The 20,284-nt window shown below is 42.4% G+C and overlaps 1 protein-coding gene and 1 non-coding gene across 2 annotated transcripts; both read right to left on the bottom strand.

Annotated features, from left to right (window-relative positions):
* Positions 1–401: 401 nt before the first annotated feature.
* nol11 (nucleolar protein 11) lies at positions 402–12,293 on the bottom strand. The gene is made up of 18 exons (XM_022675589.2): positions 12,094–12,293; positions 9,648–9,761; positions 9,509–9,565; positions 9,219–9,367; positions 8,958–9,015; positions 8,640–8,772; positions 7,502–7,708; positions 7,134–7,210; positions 6,288–6,414; positions 6,038–6,129; positions 5,241–5,294; positions 4,910–5,094; positions 4,581–4,706; positions 2,946–3,194; positions 1,591–1,669; positions 944–1,036; positions 738–845; positions 402–560 (listed from the first exon to the last, which is right to left on the bottom strand). Exons 1-18 carry the CDS (start codon positions 12,229–12,231, stop codon positions 447–449), a joined length of 2,160 nt encoding a protein of 719 aa, XP_022531310.2. The 5' UTR covers positions 12,232–12,293; the 3' UTR covers positions 402–446.
* A 2,823-nt stretch (positions 12,294–15,116) lies between these two features.
* trnas-aga (transfer RNA serine (anticodon AGA)) lies at positions 15,117–15,198 on the bottom strand. The gene has a single exon. It is a non-coding gene; the product is annotated as a tRNA-Ser (tRNA).
* Between the last annotated feature and the right edge of the window lie 5,086 nt (positions 15,199–20,284).

Here is a 20,284-nt window from a genome sequence, read left to right as displayed (position 1 = left end):
GTTTTTCGTACTGAATGAGTGTATGGAGTTGATTACAGTGTTTCTATATGCTTTCCCAGCAACAAGCAGCACTGCTGATGTGAAGAGTGTTACATTAAGCAGACAAAAACTGAAACATTTATGATGAATACACTAAAATAAATTCTAACTAAATGTAAGAAACACTGCATTCATTATTATCCGTCTTGTCCATACTCCTTTGGTATTTTACAATTATTAGAAGGTTGAGTGTTTCCTGTGCAATTACAACCTTTGTTTTTTGTTTTCCAATTTAAACAAACCAGTTTAAAAAGTAACTAAAATATCCCTTGATAAACTAATATTAAATCAATTCAAGTGACAGTTTAATTTCACTGCTGTATGAAAACAAACCACATGGAAAAAAACATTCCAGCCCAGACTGTAGGTCATCAGGAGTTTTATTAAAAAGATTCTGTACAGGTTGTCTAAAATAGCTCAATCACTTCAATGGAATATTGGCCAATCTCTTTGGACTTCTTCGATTTTTTGAGCGCCTCCAGACTTCCCTCGATCTTCCCCAGCTCAGAGTATAACTTCACCTAAAATCAGAATAAAAAAAAAAAAGATGTTATACTGGAAAAAATCAGCTACATAGTTTATAATCACTATTTGTGGCATCATTTGTTAATGTGCAAATGTAATGTAATGTAATCTTGTTGGTTGATTAATAAAATAGTTACGGATTATAATCACTTACAGATGGAAAATTAACCTACCTGAGACCTAACAAACATGTGAAGACTGGACAGCAAGTCTTTTGCCTCAGGAGCCAAAACAAGAACTGTGAAGTGAGCATCCAGTAACAAGCAAACCCAATCCATAACCTACAGCAAAAACAAACATGCATTTTAGTCATTAAACACTGAAGTGTATCTGGATCCCGTGTCATCTGGACTTTAGAGTAAATGAAGCACAGTCAAACCTGAGTGACAGCTGGCTTTCGGAGGGCTCGGATTTGAGAGTGGACATCTTGGGAATATTTCAGATACAGGAATCTCAAATACTGCAGGAGGAGCTAAACACAGAGAGGATTATAATCATGATTTCAATTTTTTTAATAAATTGCTATATCTTTACATACATTTATGAAGCCATGGAAACTTAAACACTTGCTGTGATCTGGTTTAGCATTGGTTAATTATTGATTAATGCTCATTTGCATGTTGCAAATCAGTGAGATCAGTAGGGTTCACTTAATAATACATTACACTTACTATCACAATGTGTTAAAATTATATGGGGCAGTTTGCCAGACAGGATTTAAAGAGTCTTAACACTACACAGCATTTTTCATTTCTACCTCTACCACAAAACTGAATGTTAGGAAGAAGTGGCTAAAATCTTAGGACAAACCTTTGTTATAAAGAAAATTACTATAAGAGAGCGTTGAGCCTAACAAGTGTCTTGCCCCTAGGTGTCAACAGACAAAACAGAGGGGTAGGGCAAAGGACTGAAATTGGACTCAGCCATAGTCTACTAGAAGGCCTAATCCCTGCCCAGGAAACTGTCCCTGAATAAGCAGTGATGCGCTGAACACTGAAGGTATAAATTCAGTAATGCAGTACTTACTATAACCTGTGGGACAGTGAGGTCCTTTAGGTGTGGAAGCAGAAGGTTGTCACTGTAAGGCGTCTGCAAAACCTCATTTCTACAAAAGTGGATTAAAGAACTTTCATATTTATACAAAACATTGCATAAAACATCATTTAAAACTATACAGTAAATAATTATAATGAACGACCAACGTTTAATAGATTGTTTTTTTTAAGTGAAAATGATAAACTGAATCTGGAAGGGCTGCAACTTCTAGTTATTTTGCTTGTCAACTAATTTGATTATTATTTTTTCGATTAGTCAGTGATTATTTCTGCAATGTCCTCCATCTCTAAAAACAATACAAACAACTGAACATGATATACAAAAGGCATTCAAATATCTAGATGCTGTTTAAATGTGGAAAGTATTAATATTTGTAAAAATGTAATCTGTTGTGTTAGAGCGCTAGGGCTGCCATGATTAGTCGACTAGTCACGATTATGTCGACTCTTAAAATAGTCGACGACTAATTCAACAGTCGATTCGTATTTTTTTTTTTTTCTGTTTGTTTTTTTACTTTGTTTTTCATTCCAAACTGCAGCGGCTGCCTTTCTGTCAGCACAAAATGCACTTTTGTTATATTTGGGTCAGTGAGACCAAAACTTTATTTTTGTGAATAATTCCTTGGTTTCAGGTACCTACCTAGTTTGATTTAAATGCAGCTAAGTTTGATGCCAGAAACAAATGAAAGAAAGAAATACCTAAAAAAAATAATTTCTTTATTAATGTATTTATTTTTGTTTTGTTTAAGCCAATGCCTTATCCTTATTTTACACAGTTGTTTACACTTTATGCTAAACAGTTAAATAATTGTTTGTTGCAACAAGCTGCATATTTCATTAAAGGTTTAATGAATTCTGATTTTAAATGTTTTTATTTTTTTTTAGCACATAGCTGAAATCTAATGATGGTTATATAATAGCAGCTGCATTCTAGTGCGATAAGCTGTACGTTTTATATTCAATAAACGTATGATCCGACTAGTCTACTAATCATAAAAAATTATCTGTAATTAGTCGACTATAAAAATAATCGTTTGTGGCACTTTTGGAGACACAAAGAAGAATGAAACCTGTGTGAGTGATTCATTTCCTGGACAAATTCCTATCCGACTATTTACTTTTACAACTTTTACCCACAAATTGGCCAGTAAATTTTGGGGCATTCATTATACAGCACCATGCAAAAGTTTTAGGCTCTAAAACACATTACTTACACCATTTCTCTTAGCAATAAGTGTGTTTCTACATGAAAAAACACACCATAAAGAGATGCAAATGAACATAGATACAGTACAAATTAATAATTAGCAGCAGCTGTAAGGATACATCAGAACTCCTCTATGAAGTCCCACAGGGCAGCTCATATCCAGAGCTAATGGGTCTTTGGCCGGCTTTTTGTCCTTGGTCACAGGGTCTGGTGGAACATCACAGCTTTCTTCCTCCAAAACCTGAGGGCTGAAACCGTTACGCTGACCACTGTCCACGCCGGAGTGGTCTGTTGTCTGGGTGAGGGTCTTCATGAACAGCAGACTGTCCGCTTCTAGGTTCACTTGCTCCAGCTCTGCATCCTGAACACTGCAGAGGAGCAGGAGGAGAACATACATCAGTGAGATGGGAGGAAGGGATTCAGTTGCTTTTCTGAATCTTTTCATTCAGAATCATATTATGTACAGCAATACATTATATGGACCAAAGTATTAGGGTACATGCTCATTTTTTTCTGAAATCAAGCATTTTAAATCAAGATAATGCTTCTTTTTTTGGGTGTCACTGTCTCTACTGTCTATGTTTTAGGGCAGGGGTCACTAATAGGCGGACCGCAGTCCGGGTCTGGACCCAGACGTTGTCCACTGCGGACCCAAACCGATAAAGTACTGAGAAGGATTTAATTTTGACAGAGTTCATTTAAAGCGGCGGAACATTTTCTTGTTCACACTGCAGCGACGTGGCATCGTTCCCAATTGCTTTCCCTGCCTTTCTCTCGCCGCTTTAGAGCGAGTCGCCTGAAAGAACAAGCAGTTTGTCTGCCACCAGCAAGAATATGTAGAGTTGTAGTTCAGTCCTGTGTATGAACGAGACGCTGTTCTTTTTTTAATCGCCTGGTGAGCCCTGCTAAAACATCCAGTGCTCCCTTCTGCCAATCAGATCTGTGCAGACCGCTGCCCCAGCTAGTGAATTGGGACACGGCCGGGAAAATGCGACTTTATAAAGAGATAGGGAGCCCGAGAAGTGGCGGAAAAACGAGAACGGGTGGAAAATAAAGACACGCCGAGACAGGGGAGGAATGTACACAAAATATGTACAGAGAGGCATTTTATTATTACTATATATATATTTTTCATCATAGTTCAAACCACCTCACGGGTCATATACATACATACATACATACATACATACATACATACATATATATATATATATATATATATATATATATATATATATATATATATATATATATATATATATATATATATATATATATATATATATACACACACATATACACACACACACATACACACAGACTATAACACTGAATCATAACACAAGTTAACACCGGCGACCTTGGACTGACGAAATTTTCTCCAACTGGACCATGCTGAATTCTAATTAAATACAGCTGTTTTAGAGGATTTGATTACATTTACTTTATTTGACAATTTATTTACCTTCAGCAAAAAGAGCATCAGTGATGCAAGGATGCATGAAAAGTCCTCAGATTTTATGCACATGGTGTATTTATAAAAAAAAAAAAAGATTAAATCGTAACCACAGTTCTCTAATATACAATGTATTGCCAGATTCTTGTCAATACACAGCCAGGTACTGTGTTGTTCAGGAACAAATCACCTGTATCAGGGTATTAGTCCATCCTGTTGTCTAACTGTGTGTGTGTGTGTTTTTTTTTTTGTCTTAAGCAGATGAATAGTGTGAACAGTGATTTAGAATATTGCTCACCTGAGGATGGTCTTGAGACATGCGCAGGTGACAGCTTCTGGAATGTCGTGGAACAGCTGCAGACACAGCTGGCAAAGTCTAAAGTCATTCTTCTCCAGAGCCAGCATCAGTAGATTAGGACACACACTGCACAAGAACATATCGGTCAGTGCAAACCAATCTTACAACACTTACAGCAAACACACTACGCAGTGTCTAACATCTGCTCAAATCTGATTTGAGACAGTTATATACTCATAAATCCTCCTAATTTAAACACTGTACAGTCTCAAAAGCATCTAGGCCTTTCTTTCTCTCTCCATATCTGTCTGTCTCTCTCATCCTCTCACCTGTGGCACATGTAGTTTGTTTCAACCAGCTGCATTAGGGTAGCCTGTGGGTAAAAGGTCGGATCTGCCTGGCATCGTGCCACCAGTTCGGATGCCAGCCTCCCTGCGGCCACCTGCAGTTCTCCCTGCTCTAATCCACACAGGAACGCATCCATATCCTTCTGCACCTCAGTGACAGAGCCCACCTACAGGACACACACAGTCTTAGCATCCATATAATATATCTCATTATTGTTGCGATGTAACAAACAGTAAGGTCTGGTAGTTTGTGTAATAGTAGACATCAAGGTATTTAATATTTGGATGTGTTTATGTAATATCTATATATTACCTTAATGTTCTCAGCGAGCTCCTCTGCTGTTGGACATTGATTCTTTGCAGTCTTCTGCACAGAAAGTAAAGGACCAATCAATCAGTATGACTGAACACAGCTTCTTAAACCATTTAAACAGAAGCTTAAAAACAATACAATTATTTTATATTAGGGATGCACCGAATATTTGGTAACTGGACTATCTCAGGCAGCGAGGGAGAGAGCCAACAGGTGGAGCCAATGGTAGATTTATGTTCATTTTTACTTATTTTAAAATTAAACTAACTAAACTATTAAGCATCACTCATCACATTTGGCTGAAAGCAAGGAATTGTATAGGACTAGAATTGCAATGTTACCTGAGGAAGGTAGTGTTAGCTAACTTAGCTATAGCTTCTTTTTTTTTTATCAAAAGACCGTTTACATTTTGATGCGTACATTTCATTTACATGTGACTTGCTGTTGAAGTACATTTATGACTAAAAGTGCACTACTGAGATGAATGTGTGAGTATAATTAGTGATTAGCTATAATTAGTGATTATTTATCTGCGGAGATAAATAAAATAAAGAAAATAAAATGGTTCAGCAATATTTTTAAATTGTATTTTTACATTAAAGAAAACCAAAATACATTTAGGCTAATTACTTTATTCAGTGGTGAAAAAAATAATTTTGTTGTTTTGGTTTTAGACTAAACCTATAATTCTGCAGCATATCTAATATATGATAATATTATTGAATATTTAACAATAGCGCACTGTTAATAGGAAATCACCCCCCTACAACAAAGAGTCAGTAAACCATGTGTCTTACACTCTTCCGTGTCACTCGGCTCTTCTGTGTCTGTGTTGATTCACCATGGAGGAGTGTGTCCCATGAGGCCACTAGAGTTGGAGCCTTGCTCTCTGCGTTTAAAAAAAAAAAAAATAGCAAGTGTGTTATAAAGACGCACTTTAAACCAGGAGTAACTAAAAGTTAAGGAACCGTTTATTACAGTAAGCAGTAAAGTCCTGGTGCATGTTTTGTGATTTTTGTGATTTTCAGCAGTGGAAGAATCTGATACCTTTAGTGCCTGAAGTCTGTTTTAGCTTCCCTACAGCACTGGCCAGAGATGATTTCTGACACTCAAACGGGATCACGGACAGAGATTTCCCATGAGGCACGAAGAGCTTCCCGGAGTAACACCACAACTGTGCAAACCAGACAGACAACAATCACATTCTCAACATACACATATTTACATCATCTCAAATAAAGCAAACAATATTCTGCTTTTCAATGCAGCTGGCATGATCAATAGTTATCTGTCAAAAGTTAACTGTCATTTTTTTATCACAAATGATTTCTTGCAACAAATAAATCAATCAAGTGGTTTTCAGAAACATCCTCAGGACCCCAAGAGTTTTACTCTTACAGCACAAAGGTTTTACAGGGCTGTGAAAAAGTATTTGCCCCACCCCCCTACACATTTCTTTTGTTTTTGATTTTTTTTCATACTTCCAATATCAGAAAGAGATCCAAACCAATCTAGGCCTGTGTATTAACCCCTAAACCTAATAACTTTGCAGTTGTTTCTGCCAAGGGAGGCACAACAATCAAGCATTAATAATGTAATTGATGATTAATAAAGTGTTGATGATTTGATAACTGGCAACAAGTCACTTACATCTTTGTGGAGAAATCTTGGCCCACTATTCTCTGCAGATTTTTTTTTTTTATTCAGCCACATTGGAGTTGAATATATTTTGAAAACTATTCTAAGTCTGTCAGTGAAAATTGGTTGTAACCTAAACATTTAACCTTAACATTTATTCGACATTTCCATCAATCTTCTAGATTTTCCAGCATGTGTGATTCTAGATTGGTGTGTTTGTCTGTGTATCTCTGTGCAAGTTAGCATTGAACTTACCTGGCCATATATCATGCCTGCCAGTTCTCTGCCTGCTTGCAGAGTCTGGAAATGTGTGTTCCACAGACAGAGGTAATCTACAGGAAAACATACAGCACACAATCACCAGTCATATACTAGCACTAGAACTCCTTACTCCTCCCACAAAACACACAATAACAGCATGAGTTTGGGACTGTGTTAAAATGTAGGCCTTTTTTGTGTGTACGTTTAAACTATATTCTTCTTTATTATATACATTCAACATGGACAATTGTACTAGGACACATACAGTAGGTTTTATGACATACCACTTTAAATCCATAGACATTAATGTGGAGCTGGTCCCCATTTGAAGCTATAACAACAGGTCTGAAGGTCTTCATTACCTTTGCCTGTTCCTGCTGAAGGGTGTGGGACCCCCACCACAGCTACATGAGCCTCATCCAGGGGGAGAGCAGAGGCGGAGGTCAGTTCTCCCTCACCTACGGGCAGCTGCAGGAGCACAGAGCGGGGCAGGGCCTGAACTGATTCAGACACTGCCAAACCTGTGGGTCGTGTCTGGAGCACACTCTCATACACACACCCATTCGAAACTGAGGAGAGAAAAGCAGGCAAGTGAGTATTCATTTCTAAAGTTACTTATAATTCTTAATACTTTAGAAATGTGTGTACAAATGTTCATCATATCAGATTTATTGGTTTCAAACATGTAGTCAACAAGTTTCAAGTAAGACAAACAAGCACTTCACTTATTAAAAAAATGATTTCAAATTTTTAATTCCTCTCAATATTAATTTCACAGTTACTACACAAAAATAATTTTATATTTTTACTTGCATGCACCCTTTCATGACATGGTGGATGATATTTATTTTTACCCCCAGTTTAACTATGCTTAGCTGCACTGCCCCATCACTAGCAATGCCCTAAAATTGGAAGGGAGAAGACCAGCACATGCCTCCTCAGGTACATGTTAATTTAGCAAGTGCTTCATTTCCAACTCCATTGCAGCGCGCAGGAAGGAACATGCAGTGACTCCCATCCGATACATCAGCTCTGATACAGACGCCTGTGCTGACTGACATCACCTTAGGAGTTATGCGGGGAGAGAGTGCCATCTACCCACCCAGAGACAGCACGGCCAATTGTGATGGAAAGCAGCATTACCAGGATTCGAACCAACAATCTTCTGATCACAGTGGCAGTGCCTTAGTCTGCTGGACCACTCTGGGCCCCGGACATTTAATTATACTTTTAATGGTTATAGATATGTGTTAAAGTGTTTATGTCTTTTTTTAGTAACTATGATAAAAGTTTGAATGTTCTGTGTGTTGTGTAAATGCTGCAATATATAAACACATTTACAAATTTCCAGTTACTGACTGGACCTGAAGAGCTGACAGCAAAAGTAAAGGGGAAAATTGTGGAATTCTAAAACTTTTGACCTGTATGTCAGACATACAAAATAGACTGTTTAAGAGGGCAAGAACAGACGGATATATGAACAAAGAAATAGAGGCTTACACAGGTAAAGCAGGTGTATATTTCCATCTCTGTATGTGGCAGCAAAGCTGAGAGGAGTAGAATGAGTCTCCAGTCTGTGCTTTACTAGAGTGTTGGGACTGAATCTCTGAACATAGAGATAGTGCTCATCCTTCTAAAAAACACACACGCACAAAACAGTGTTCAAAACATGTACTTTAACCAGAGTACATCATAGCAAACTACCAGTTACATAATGCTTACTAAAAGTGTACTAATATCACTTTTTGTCACGGCTTTGTTACATTATATTTACTACTAATCAAAATATTTTGAACTGCAGCACAGAGAAAATATTACCTGTTCTGTGCTGAAGAGAAGAACTACTTGCTGCTCTGTCTGCACTACTGTGCTCCATCTGTCCAACAAAGAGAGTGAAATCAAACATCTCTTTACATCAAATGTGTCACAACAGAAATCATTTATATAAAATCATAAACATGTAAATACCTGTTAAATAAAGTTCAATCCCTCAGTAAAAGAAAATACAAACAATGAAACAATGCTCAGGATAAAAATACCTAATTTAATTTAATGCAACACTTTTACCCCAGTGCTCACCTGATCACCTCCTCCTCAGACAGCACTTTCTCCACAGGCTGCTGAGGAGCAGAGAGGAGCGAATCCAAGGACCGCACTGCCCCACACCGAAACAGCACCACCGGCTCTCTGTCAGGGATTGAATGAATCCTGTACACTTCAGCCGACACCTACAGAGATGTATTATTCAGTTAGTGCAGGAATGAGGGGTTAGTTCAAGCATGAACACTTTTACTGCCAAATATTGCACACTGGATTTTGTAGCATTTAAGGTTATTAATTGGATCTGAAAAGCTCAAAAGGCCACTTACTGTTGCTTTGAAAGCTTTTTCAATACTGATGTCTTCATCTTTCCAAACTCTGACCACCTAAAGGAGAATTGTATGATTCGTCAAGACCACATACAGGCTATTCAACAAAGCCCAAATTCCAATTTTATCCCCTACTTACCTTTTCATCTGTAACTACAACATACTCCTTTGTTTGTGAATTGTAGACAGCAGGGCAGGTTATGCACTGACCCTGCTTCACTGTCCAGCTACCCAACGGCTTCTGATCTGAGACCTGGAAACAACAAGGAGTACTGATCAGTGACTAACATATTGCTCTATTCATTTAATTACAAACATTTATCAACATTTTGCTGGATTTTATTCCTTGTAGTAATCAAATCATTTATTCATGCATCAGCAGTGCAACACCTCATCAAGCACATATGGTCCAGCAGCTTTAATGATTGCAATGATTTTGATTGTAGCATGACTGTTGATGTCAGATGCACTGGTTAGAGTATTTCTAGAACTGGCATATTCAGACCAGCAGCCTCTAATGAAACGGCTTGTTGATGAAAAAAAGTTGACAAAAAATGACAAGCCTTGTTGGAGCTGACAGAAAGGCTACTGTAATTTATAACCACTCTGTACACTGTTAAATATTGAGGTACTTGGCCCACAACGGCAGAAGATCATGTTAGGTCTCACTTCTGTCAGCCAAGAACAGAAAGCTGAGGCTGCAGTGGCCCAAAACCTATAGCCTGGTCTAATAAATATTTTTCTGCTGAGGATCATCACAGATGGTAGGGTCAGAATTTTGTGCACAAGGCATGACTTCATGGGCCACACCTGTCTTGTGGCAACAATCCAGGATGCTGGATGTGGTGTAATTGTGGGGAGTGTTTTCTTGGCACAGCTCCACTTTCCTATTTATATTTATGTCTAATTACCTATTTTAAATTTTATCCTTATTTTATAGTATTTTATTTTTTATCTTACATAATAATTGCTCTTTTGGGTGAAACTGAATGATGAGATAACAATTTTGTTCCAACTCTTGTATGACATGTGATGCAAATGACAATGTCTGCTTGAATCTTTAAGCTCTTGACAAGCTCGTTCATTAACTGAATGACTCGCTTCAGCAAGTTAATCATGCATGTAGACCACCTAAACCATCAAAGTCAACCAAGTTCCCCAACTTTAAATGGCCAGGTGGCTGTTTACAGCAGGAAGCTGACACTGGTAAACACCACTGGTAATTTGCTGGGAGCTGGTTTCAGATGTCCCAAGCTAGACTTGGAGGGTCAAGGTGGTTGAAAAGTTGGTCATCCAATTAAAAACAACCCCTATACAACTAAATTATCTTATTAACCAGCTGCCTGCCTGTTACATTTGAATTTGGTCTTGTTGGTCAACCGGCCTGGTTATGAAGTTTTAACAGCATGGAAAAGCTGGTCAACCAGTATGATAAAGCGTGGCCACACTGGTTGTTTAGACTGGCCAACCACCTCTTGACCAGCATTTGTGTAGGTTACATTTGAATTTGGTATTGCCAGTCCACCTAGTGTGGTTTTGCTGGTCAACCAGTGTGATAAAGCTAACCCATCAAAAAAAGAAAAATCCCCTAATGATTTAAGCTGGTGAACTTGCTTGGTTATGATGTTTGACCAATATGGACAAGCTGTTTAACCAGTATGGTTGGTTATACTGGTTTATCCAGCCCAGCTAGGGTTGCCATGCTTGTAAAACACTTAAAGCATTAAACTCAAATAAAAACTGCCCTTAAGATTAAATCTGGTCAACCACTATGGTCAAGCTTAGTCATACTGGATGTATGGACTGGACAACCACCTCCTGACCAGAACTTGTGTGGCTGGGTTACATTTGATTATAGTATTATTGGTCCGTCCACTGTGGTTTTACAGGTTGACAAGGTTAATCTTTCTGGTCATCCAGCTTGGCCAAGCTTAGTCATACTAGTTTATCTGGCCAAGTCAGAGATACCATAAACTAAACCATCAAACTCAAATAAAAAATGACCTCAAGATTTAAACTTGTCAGGCAGCTTGGATGTGAAGTTTGCTCAGCATAGATAAACTGGTCAACCCAGGTTTATCATGCTTGTAGAGCAGTTAAACCATCAAACTCAAAGGGGAAAAAATACATCTAAGATTTAAGCCGATCAATAAGCTTGAATTCGACAATGAGCTGGTATTACTTTCAGCAGTGACATGAACTCTAACTTCTGATTTCTCTCTCAAACACACACACACACACACACACACACACACACACACACACAAACACACACACACACACACACACACACACACACACATACACACACACACACACACACACACACACACACACACACATACACACACACATACACACACACACACACACACACCGAGGTCCCCCTTTCCTCAGTGAAGGGGCTGTAATATCCTGTTAAACTCAGTTTTAACAAATACTGCTTGCTCTGTGCTCCTCTGTCACGAGGCTGGGGATGTTCAGCTTCTCCCCGTGTGTGTTTACAGGCAGCAGCAGCGCGTGCAGTGGGGGGTCTCCTCTCTCCCCTCTACACTCTGTATAATAGAGCTGTAAACTCTCTTTACCTTATAAACCGTCACCGCGCGGCCGGACTCGGTGATGATGACGCGGTCCTGGTCCCGGTCCGGTTCCACCGCTCGCGCTCCGGCTGGCCCCGGTTCCGCGAGCGCACACAGCGTGTACGACTCATACAGCGCCGCCATGTTTCCTTCTGAGCTCCAGCTGCACGAGCCCGAGGCTGAGGAGAAGATACTGCAGCGCCCCCAGCGGAGAGGAGGTGAGCCGTGTGAGAGCTATGGTGGTTTAAAGTTACATTTAAACATTACATTTCCCCAAATGTAGGGAGATCCCAGAAACAAGAAATACACATTTTCCATCGTGTTGCTTAAAATGTAAACATTTAAACAGCTAAGCTGCAAATTTTTTTCATGAACAGCCAAACAGAACATAGCTCCTTCATCCTTTATCTGTCTTAAACACAAGAGTAAGAATTTGATTAGTTAGTTAATTAGTCAGTTAATCTAATATATATATATATATATATATTACCACAGTAATCAAACTGTTCCAAACAGCAACTTCACTAAAAAAGAAATCCCTTCTATACCTTTAATGGAAGTCACTGTGGATGTCATTCAAGCATTTTTATTGGCCCATTTTTATGACTGGCACAATACAAAGAACTACTGCCAGATTTAGTGAACATCAGACAAATAAAATGAGTTAATGCTGCTTATGTCATCATATGTTTTTCTGTTTAAAATAAATATTTTTCCAGATACATTCATTTTGTATGAAATTGCAATTTCAGCACGTCTCCCCGTTTCTTTAACCCTGCCACACCAATTTACCCCTGGAAAACTGTCAAATATTTTTTATTCAACTTAGTGATATAGGGAATAAGTGTAATTTGGGTGGCAAATGGTATGCACTTTTATGCATGGTATGCACTTTTATGCACGGTATGCACTTTTACGCAAGGAATACGCTTTTACGCACGGTATGCACTTTTACGCACGGTATGCACTTTTACGCAGGGAATGTGTTTTTACCCACGGCATTCGCTTTTACGCAGGGTAAGCGCTTTTATGCACGGAATGCACTTTTACGCAGGGAATGTGTTTTTACCCACGGCATTCGCTTTTACGCAGGGTAAGCGCTTTTATGCACGGAATGCACTTTTACGCAGGGAATGTGCTTTTACGCACTGAATGCGCTTTTACGCACGGGAGAGATGGAGGACTTTTTGCGCTTCCATAGTTATGTAGAGAGATTTATTGATCTCAAAAACACACATTTAAGTATATAATTAAATAAAAAAATAAAGTTTTGGTTGTTTTATTGTGTGAAACAATAATATAAATGTTACGGAGGGAAATGTTTATTAAATTAAGTGAGCTGCAGGTGGAACTGAACAAAGAAAGGTAAATTAAGGGTGATTTGGAGATAAGGTCAAGTGGGACAGTTTAGAAATGTTTGTTTTGTTGAGTCCTAGCTGTATGAAGGTCATTCACCGTATTTGTGCTATTTTTGTCCCTGGAAATGTATAAATATGCACATTAAATATCTTTAAAATACATTTTATTATTAAGCATATTGTCTTCTACATCGAAAAAATCTGTAAGATATGTATTTTAAAAAAATACTTATAACACTGAAAAAAAGCATTTATTACCTGTCTCCACTCCCCACTCTGACTATAAACTTTACCATTAAATATTATTATTAAAACAATTATTTTATTCATAATTAATTAAATCCTTCAGATATGTATTTTTTTGCATTTTAGTTGTGTCCCTGGGCTTCACTCATTCCTGTTACTGTAAAACACATTACCCCATCCGAAACATCTGGAACATTCTACAAATCACATTTACAACAGGAAGTTACATCAAGAGCATGGGAAGACCAGATAGAAGTTCCTTCATTAGTTTTTCTGTATATTTGATCTTATAGACCACTGAAGTCGTGTCCTCATTTTGTAGTCGTGGCGCCATGTTGTTTATGCCCATATTTTGGGTTCCGTGTCTAAACGGTTCAAGTAAATGGGGAATTTGAATGGGCTTTTCAAAAACTGGTCACATTCTGTGGTAAATAAATATATTCAGAACCCTGTACGTTTTATTTTGTATACATTTACCTCCTAAATATCACTGGATCCTCTGAATTTCGAGATTGTTTAAGGGTATTAATTAGAAAAATGCTAACTTTAGACTAACGCTTAACTGACGTCACAGCACAGCGGCTGGAAAATACCCCGGACTGGATTCTGCATAACAACAGCGAACTCCGGTCAGATCGCGTTTTGGATTATTATGCTTCTTCACAGAGGAACATTAAAGCATTAAAACAGGTGAAAACTCTTTCAGTAATGTTGAGCAGTGTAGTCTGTGTTAGAGCTTTAAAAGGCAGATAATAAGAGAAAATGTCTCTCAGTTATAATCAACTAACTAATAAAACTAACTACTTGCCCTCACTGAGGCGACAACGAACCAGAAACACCAATTCATTTCACTGCATTATAAAGACGGTAAATGCTAAAACGTGTTACAGCTGGTTCGGGAGTATCACTGACCTGCTTTAGTGATTTTATACTGTGACACTCTCAGCTCTCCTCAGTAAGGGCAATTAGTCCATTAGTTGGATCAGCTGTGTGTAATATGCTCCTAACTTCCTGCCGGAGTTTTCGCCGGTGTTGCGCCGAAAATAGTCCCCGGCTGATCTCTGCAGCTGGGCTGGGAGGTCAGTTTACTCCGCTGTAGCATTAGCTTAAAGCTAGCATTTTTCTCATTACGACTCTTAAACGATCTCGTAATTCAGATGATCCAGTGATGTTCAAGAGTACAATGTACACAGAATAAAACGTAGAGGTGTCTGAACAGATTTATTTACCATAGAATGTGATAGAGGCAGGTTTTTGAAAACCCTATAGATTTTTCTCATAGGGAACAAACGCTTAGACACGAAGGGATAATGGTATAGCTGTACGGAGGCCGTACGAGGACATATATAGAATATGTTTTACCTCGTGTTTGTGTTGATCATACTGTTGTATTACACAAACGGTACAAAAATAAAATACGTTCATCGTTGTCGGCAGGATTCGAACCTGCGCGGGGAGACCCCAATGGATTTCTAGTCCATCGCCTTAACCACTCGGCCACGACAACCTGAAGAACTCCCTCATCAATATCCCTAAAGTACGGGGTATACAGCTCCTCAACGTTTATGTTTTACTTCTAAACTATTATATACGGAATGCCGGCTATATATTCCACATATAAAAGCTCAGTTATCTAAGCTTAGCAGCAGTTTTATTTCCTGAAATCGAGCCCTGGATGTCGATTTGTGAGAAATTCGTCTAAAGTTAAGCTACGTTAGCGTTAAGTTACTCGCACGTACAAAACAATCATGTGCTACACATACCGGATAATGTGTTCCTCTCTTTAGTTAAAATGAAATAAAACTCAGTTAACAGATAGTTACTTTCATTAGAAGCAAGACTTATCTGCTTCATTGTGACAATGCACTATTATCTCTTCGTCTATAGGTGTCGCTGTGGTCACATATTTGACAGTATAATCCACTATCAGTCAGAATGTGTTCACTCTGATAGAGCGAATAGATTTAGTTAACTAATTAGAGTTACTAGTACACACTTTTTATTCGAACTACTCTAAAGTCAAAACGCATCCAAAACACACAGATTGTTTGTTTAGGCCCTAAACATTAGGGATTTCAGGAGTGTTATGTGGGTCAATTTTAATTAGCTAGTGATTATTATAGAGTTATTTAGGCATTAACAGAAACTCATTTTTTAAGTTTAAGAAATGTCACGTTACTATTGATGTTGATACATGCACTTTCTAGTTTTAATTAGAACTGAAATAGTTTTTGAACAGTTTCCTGTACTGTTGTGTTTTAAAGACACTGTTTTTACTAAGATAATTTACAACGTTAAGCTACTGGGTCTCTGTTTTCAAAAAAGTGCCTTTATTATTCGTTTACAAATTTTCTTTAAACCACTGAATTAAAATTAAATGCATTCATCACTAAATCCTTGTCTAAACTATTTTTTACGGCTTATTGCTCTTTAGTAATAACCACGCGTTTCTGATATTATTTAATATAAATTTGTTGAAGTATGTTTTTTAAACATAAGGGTATACTGTATTATTTTTGTGAAATAAATATCGTGACAGTATAGGGTCGCGTTATGAATGGCTGTGCTCCAATAGGCGCATTTGTTCTCTAGAATACTACTTAGCTACTGAATAGAATTCTTAAATGGGCAGCATGCGGTGCACCTATAATCAGAGAGTATAGACGCTTGCTAGTGTTCAACAGCTCAAAAAGCACGTACTTTCATTTATAGCTTCAGAATACTGTGGCGGCTCTGGGTTGTGTGTGTGGCTGCCTGTAGGCATGTTTATGTTCTCCTGTGTGCGAGGATGACAGGGGTGGGGCATCTCCCTTGGGAGGGGTTATGCAGAGAGGGTGGGCACCACTCTGGATCTGGGAGACACACAGCTGGGTTGGTGGCCTTTGGGCTGTTTGAGCTCTGTGGGTAATGGTTTTAGCTCTTCTAGTCTTGTTAAAGACTGTAAGTGAGTGGCAAGCCTGTTCAATAAAGGAGCTGTTGAGCATTCAGCATGAGTCTCACGGGTCTTCCTTCCTCTTCCACGCCACATTTGGTGTCAGAAGTGACCCTGCTGGAAGATATTGAGCTGCTGGCAGGGAAAATTGAACGGCTGAGGAGGAAGACAGCGGACCAACGGACTAGAGGCAAGGCTCTCCAGCGGAGTGGACTCGGACCTGACGGCGCCAGCGGGCTGTTCGGAGGTCGTGGCCGGGGAGAGGACGACGCGAGCACGGCGGCGCTGGCTCCCAGAACGGATGGCGCGAGGACGGCGGCGCTGGCTCCCAGAGCGGATGGCGCGAGGACGGCAGCGCTGGTTCATGGAGCGGATGGCGTGAGGACAGCGGCGCCGACTCGCGGAACGGACGGCGCGATGATGGCGTCGCAAGCCTCCGGGATGGCGGGCTTGACGGCTCAACCCCGCCTTACCCCCTACGACGGCAGCGCTGACTGGACAGCCTTCGAAGCTCAGCTTGAGATCGTGGCGGGCGGTGCGGGCTGGACGGACGCCGAGACGGCAGCCAACCTCTGCCTGGCGCTGCAGGGCGACGTGCTGAGGGTACTGATCGAGCTCCCCGCCGAGTGCCGCTGCGAGCTGCCTGAACTGACGCGGGCGTTGAGAACACGTTTCAGCCGCCAACCGTCGGAGGCGGCCGCCAAAATGCTAGTGACGGACAGACGCCGACAGCAGGGAGAGACACTGGGCGTGCTGGCATCGGAGATGGCCCTGCTAACCCGCCAAGCTTACCCAACGTTTCCGCGAGCGGCCCAGAGGAGGCTCGCGTTGGATCACTTTCTGCGCGCCCTCGAGCCGAGCGAGCTGCGCAAACACGTGAGGCTGGCCGACCCGCAGACCCTGGAGTCCGCGGTGGAGGTGGCGGAGCGGTCCGAACTCATCCTCTCAAGCCATCCTGGACCGTGGGGGGCGTCGCCGGTTGCCCGTGATTCGCAGAGGTGGGGTCGGAGCCGGTCTGATGCCCAACTGGAGTGCTGGCACTGCGGGGGGCGTGGCCACAAGCGAGCGCACTGCAGCCGGCCGGGAAACGGAGCCGGGACCACCCAGTGAGGGTTACGGTGGCCCCAGGAACGCTATGCTTACCCTCGGGATCTGCTTCCGGAACTGCCGGACTCAGCGGCTACTTCCTGAGATGCACATTGAATGGAGTGACGGTGAACGCGCTGGTGGACACGGGCTCGTCAGTCTCACTGATACGGCCCGAGCTAGCGACGGAGGTAGCGGCTGAGTTTGTGACTGACAACAGCCAGCGCACCGCTCTCTCTTCAGTCACCAGGGATCCTGTAGGTCTCCTGGGATTAACGGAGTTGAAGATTGATGTCGGCAAGGGGCCCTTTCAACAACAGTTCTGGGTAGGACGCATCAACGACCCGTGCATTCTGGGCAAGGACCTGCTCTCACACGTCGGAGCTATCATTGACTGTGCACGGGGCTCGGTGCTGGTGACTGGACTCCCCGTAGAGATACGTGACGAGTTAGGGGTAAGTGAACTGGTGGGAGGGAATGTGTGTGATTCGGTGCGTGATACGGTAGAGGGTCCGCTGGATGCGGGGTTGAGTGTAGATCCGATAGAGGAGATGCTGGAGCGCAGTTGTGTGGGTTTATCTGGTCCCCAACAACTCCGTTTGCGCGAACTGATCGGCCGTTTTCGCACGAGTTTCGCTGTGTCTGAGCGCGAGTGTACTAAAACTAACCTTGCGGTTCATTCGATAAACACGGGTGATGCCCAGCCTATCAGGCTGAGGCTGCACCGTCTGGCGTTAACAAAGCGCATAGCGGCAGAGCAGTTAGTCCGCGAGATGGCGAGTACGGGCATTATTGAGCCTTTGAGCAGCCCGTGGTGGTCCTTGCGAAAAAGAAGGATGGAAATTGGCGCTTTTGCGTGGATTATCGGCGACTTAACTCTGTCACGAAGCTTGACTCCTACCCGCTCCCCAGGATCGACGATACGCTGGACCAGCTGTCTGGCTCAGCCTGGTTCAGCTCGTTAGACCTGAGGAGCGGATATTGGCAGGTGCCCCTCGCAGCGGGGGATAGGGAGAAAACCGCTTTCTCGCTCGGCTCAGCCCTGTGGCATTTCACGGTGCTTCCGTTCGGATTGTGTAACTCGCCGGCTACTTTTGAGCATCTTATGGAGCATGTTTTATGCGGGGTTCCGCGGTCGTGCTGCGTCGTTCATTTGGATGATGTCTTGGCGCGCGGAACCGACTTCGACTCCGCACTGTCTCACCTTGAAATGGTGCTCGGCGCGATTCAGGCGGCTAACCTGAAGCTCAATCCGGCAAAGTGTAATCTGCTAAGGCAGCGCGTGAGCTTCCTGGGCCACGTAGTGAGCGGTGCTGGTGTGGAAACCGATCCCAAAAAGACGGACGCGGTCCGTGACTGGCCCACGCCGTGAGACGCAAAAATGGTTCGCAGCTTCGTGGGGCTCGCCTCGTATTACAGGTGGTTTATTAGGGGGTTCGCGGACGTGGCAGCGCTCTGACTAAGCCTAGTGTGAAATTCCGCTGGTCTGACGAAGCGGAGCGGGCATTCGAGGAGCTAAAAAGCCGCCTGTGCAATGCTCCGATTCTAGCGTATCCGAAGGTGTCTGAGAGTTTCATTGTGGATACTGATGTGAGCAACCACAGCCTCGGAGCAGTCCTGTCGCAGGTTCAGGACGGCTCCGAGCGTGTAATAGCGTACTATAGCCGCCGCCTGGACAAGGCGGAGCGCAACTATTGCGTAACGCGCCGGGAACTACTCGCAGTGGTCGAAAGCCTTAAACATTTCCGAGCGTACGTGTATGGGTTGCCCTTTCTGCTGTGCACCGACCACGCCTCGCTACAGTGGCTCATGCGTTTCCGCGAGCCCGAGGGCCAACTCGCGCGCTGGTTATCTAGACTCCAGGAGTTTCGTTTTGAGGTTGTGCACCGCCCGGGCCGTGGCCACAGTAACGCGGATGCTTTGTCGTGCCGGCCGTGTGTGGCCGCCGACTGCAAACGTTGTGCTCGTGCTGAGGAGAAATCTGCTGAGACTGCACGCTGCACTGCAATCTCCGGGGATGTTACTGGCGCTGTCGGGGTGGCTCAGGTGTCCGTAGAGCAGCTCCGCGATGCGCAACGGGCGGATCTCGAATTATCGTGGGCAGTACACGCGCTCAGTGCGAACGTCACACCGTCGTGGGGGGAGGTGGTGCCGCTGGGCCCGATTGCTAAGGCGTTGCGCTCCAACTGGGCTAGTTTTAGTTTGTCCGACGGCGTGCTGTGCCATACCTGGGAGGATCCGGCGAACGGGCGGCGCGTTTTTCAGGTGGTGGTACCGCGGGCGCTTAGGGGATCGGTCCTACGGGGAGTTCATGGGTCACCTGGGGCTGGGCACTTTGGTGTCACCAAGACTCTGAAGCGCCTGAGGCAACGCTTCTATTGGCCTGGGTGTAGAACCGACGTGGAACTCTTCATGCACTGCTGTGACGTGTGCGCTGCCAAGAAGGGCCCCTCGAGGGCGCCCCGCGCCCCACTTCACCCTTACCAGTGCGGCAGCCCGATGGAGCGGGTGGACGTGCTGGGCCCCTTTCCTGTGACGGACTCTGGAAATCGCTTTGTTCTGGTGGCGATGGACT

The sequence above is a fragment of the Astyanax mexicanus genome, chromosome 5 (genome assembly GCF_023375975.1).
Source record: "Astyanax mexicanus isolate ESR-SI-001 chromosome 5, AstMex3_surface, whole genome shotgun sequence".
Classification (NCBI taxonomy): domain Eukaryota; kingdom Metazoa; phylum Chordata; class Actinopteri; order Characiformes; family Acestrorhamphidae; genus Astyanax; species Astyanax mexicanus.
The sequence above is the reverse complement of the archived record's forward strand: the minus strand, read 5'-3'. Positions and strand labels throughout refer to the sequence as shown.

What these genes read in the sequence shown, in the direction of transcription:
- nol11 (XM_022675589.2), bottom strand. Translation starts at nt 12,231, where the DNA reads ATGGCGGCGCTGTATGAGTCGTACACGCTGTGTGCGCTCGCGGAACCG. An exon ending in TATACACCTGCTTTACCTGT is followed by an intron (nt 7,709 to 8,639) that starts GTAAGCCTCTAT and finishes TTCTCTCCTCAG; the next exon opens with TTTCGAATGGGTGTGTGTAT. An exon ending in CAGGCATGATATATGGCCAG is followed by an intron (nt 6,415 to 7,133) that starts GTAAGTTCAATG and finishes TGGTTTGCACAG; the next exon opens with TTGTGGTGTTACTCCGGGAA.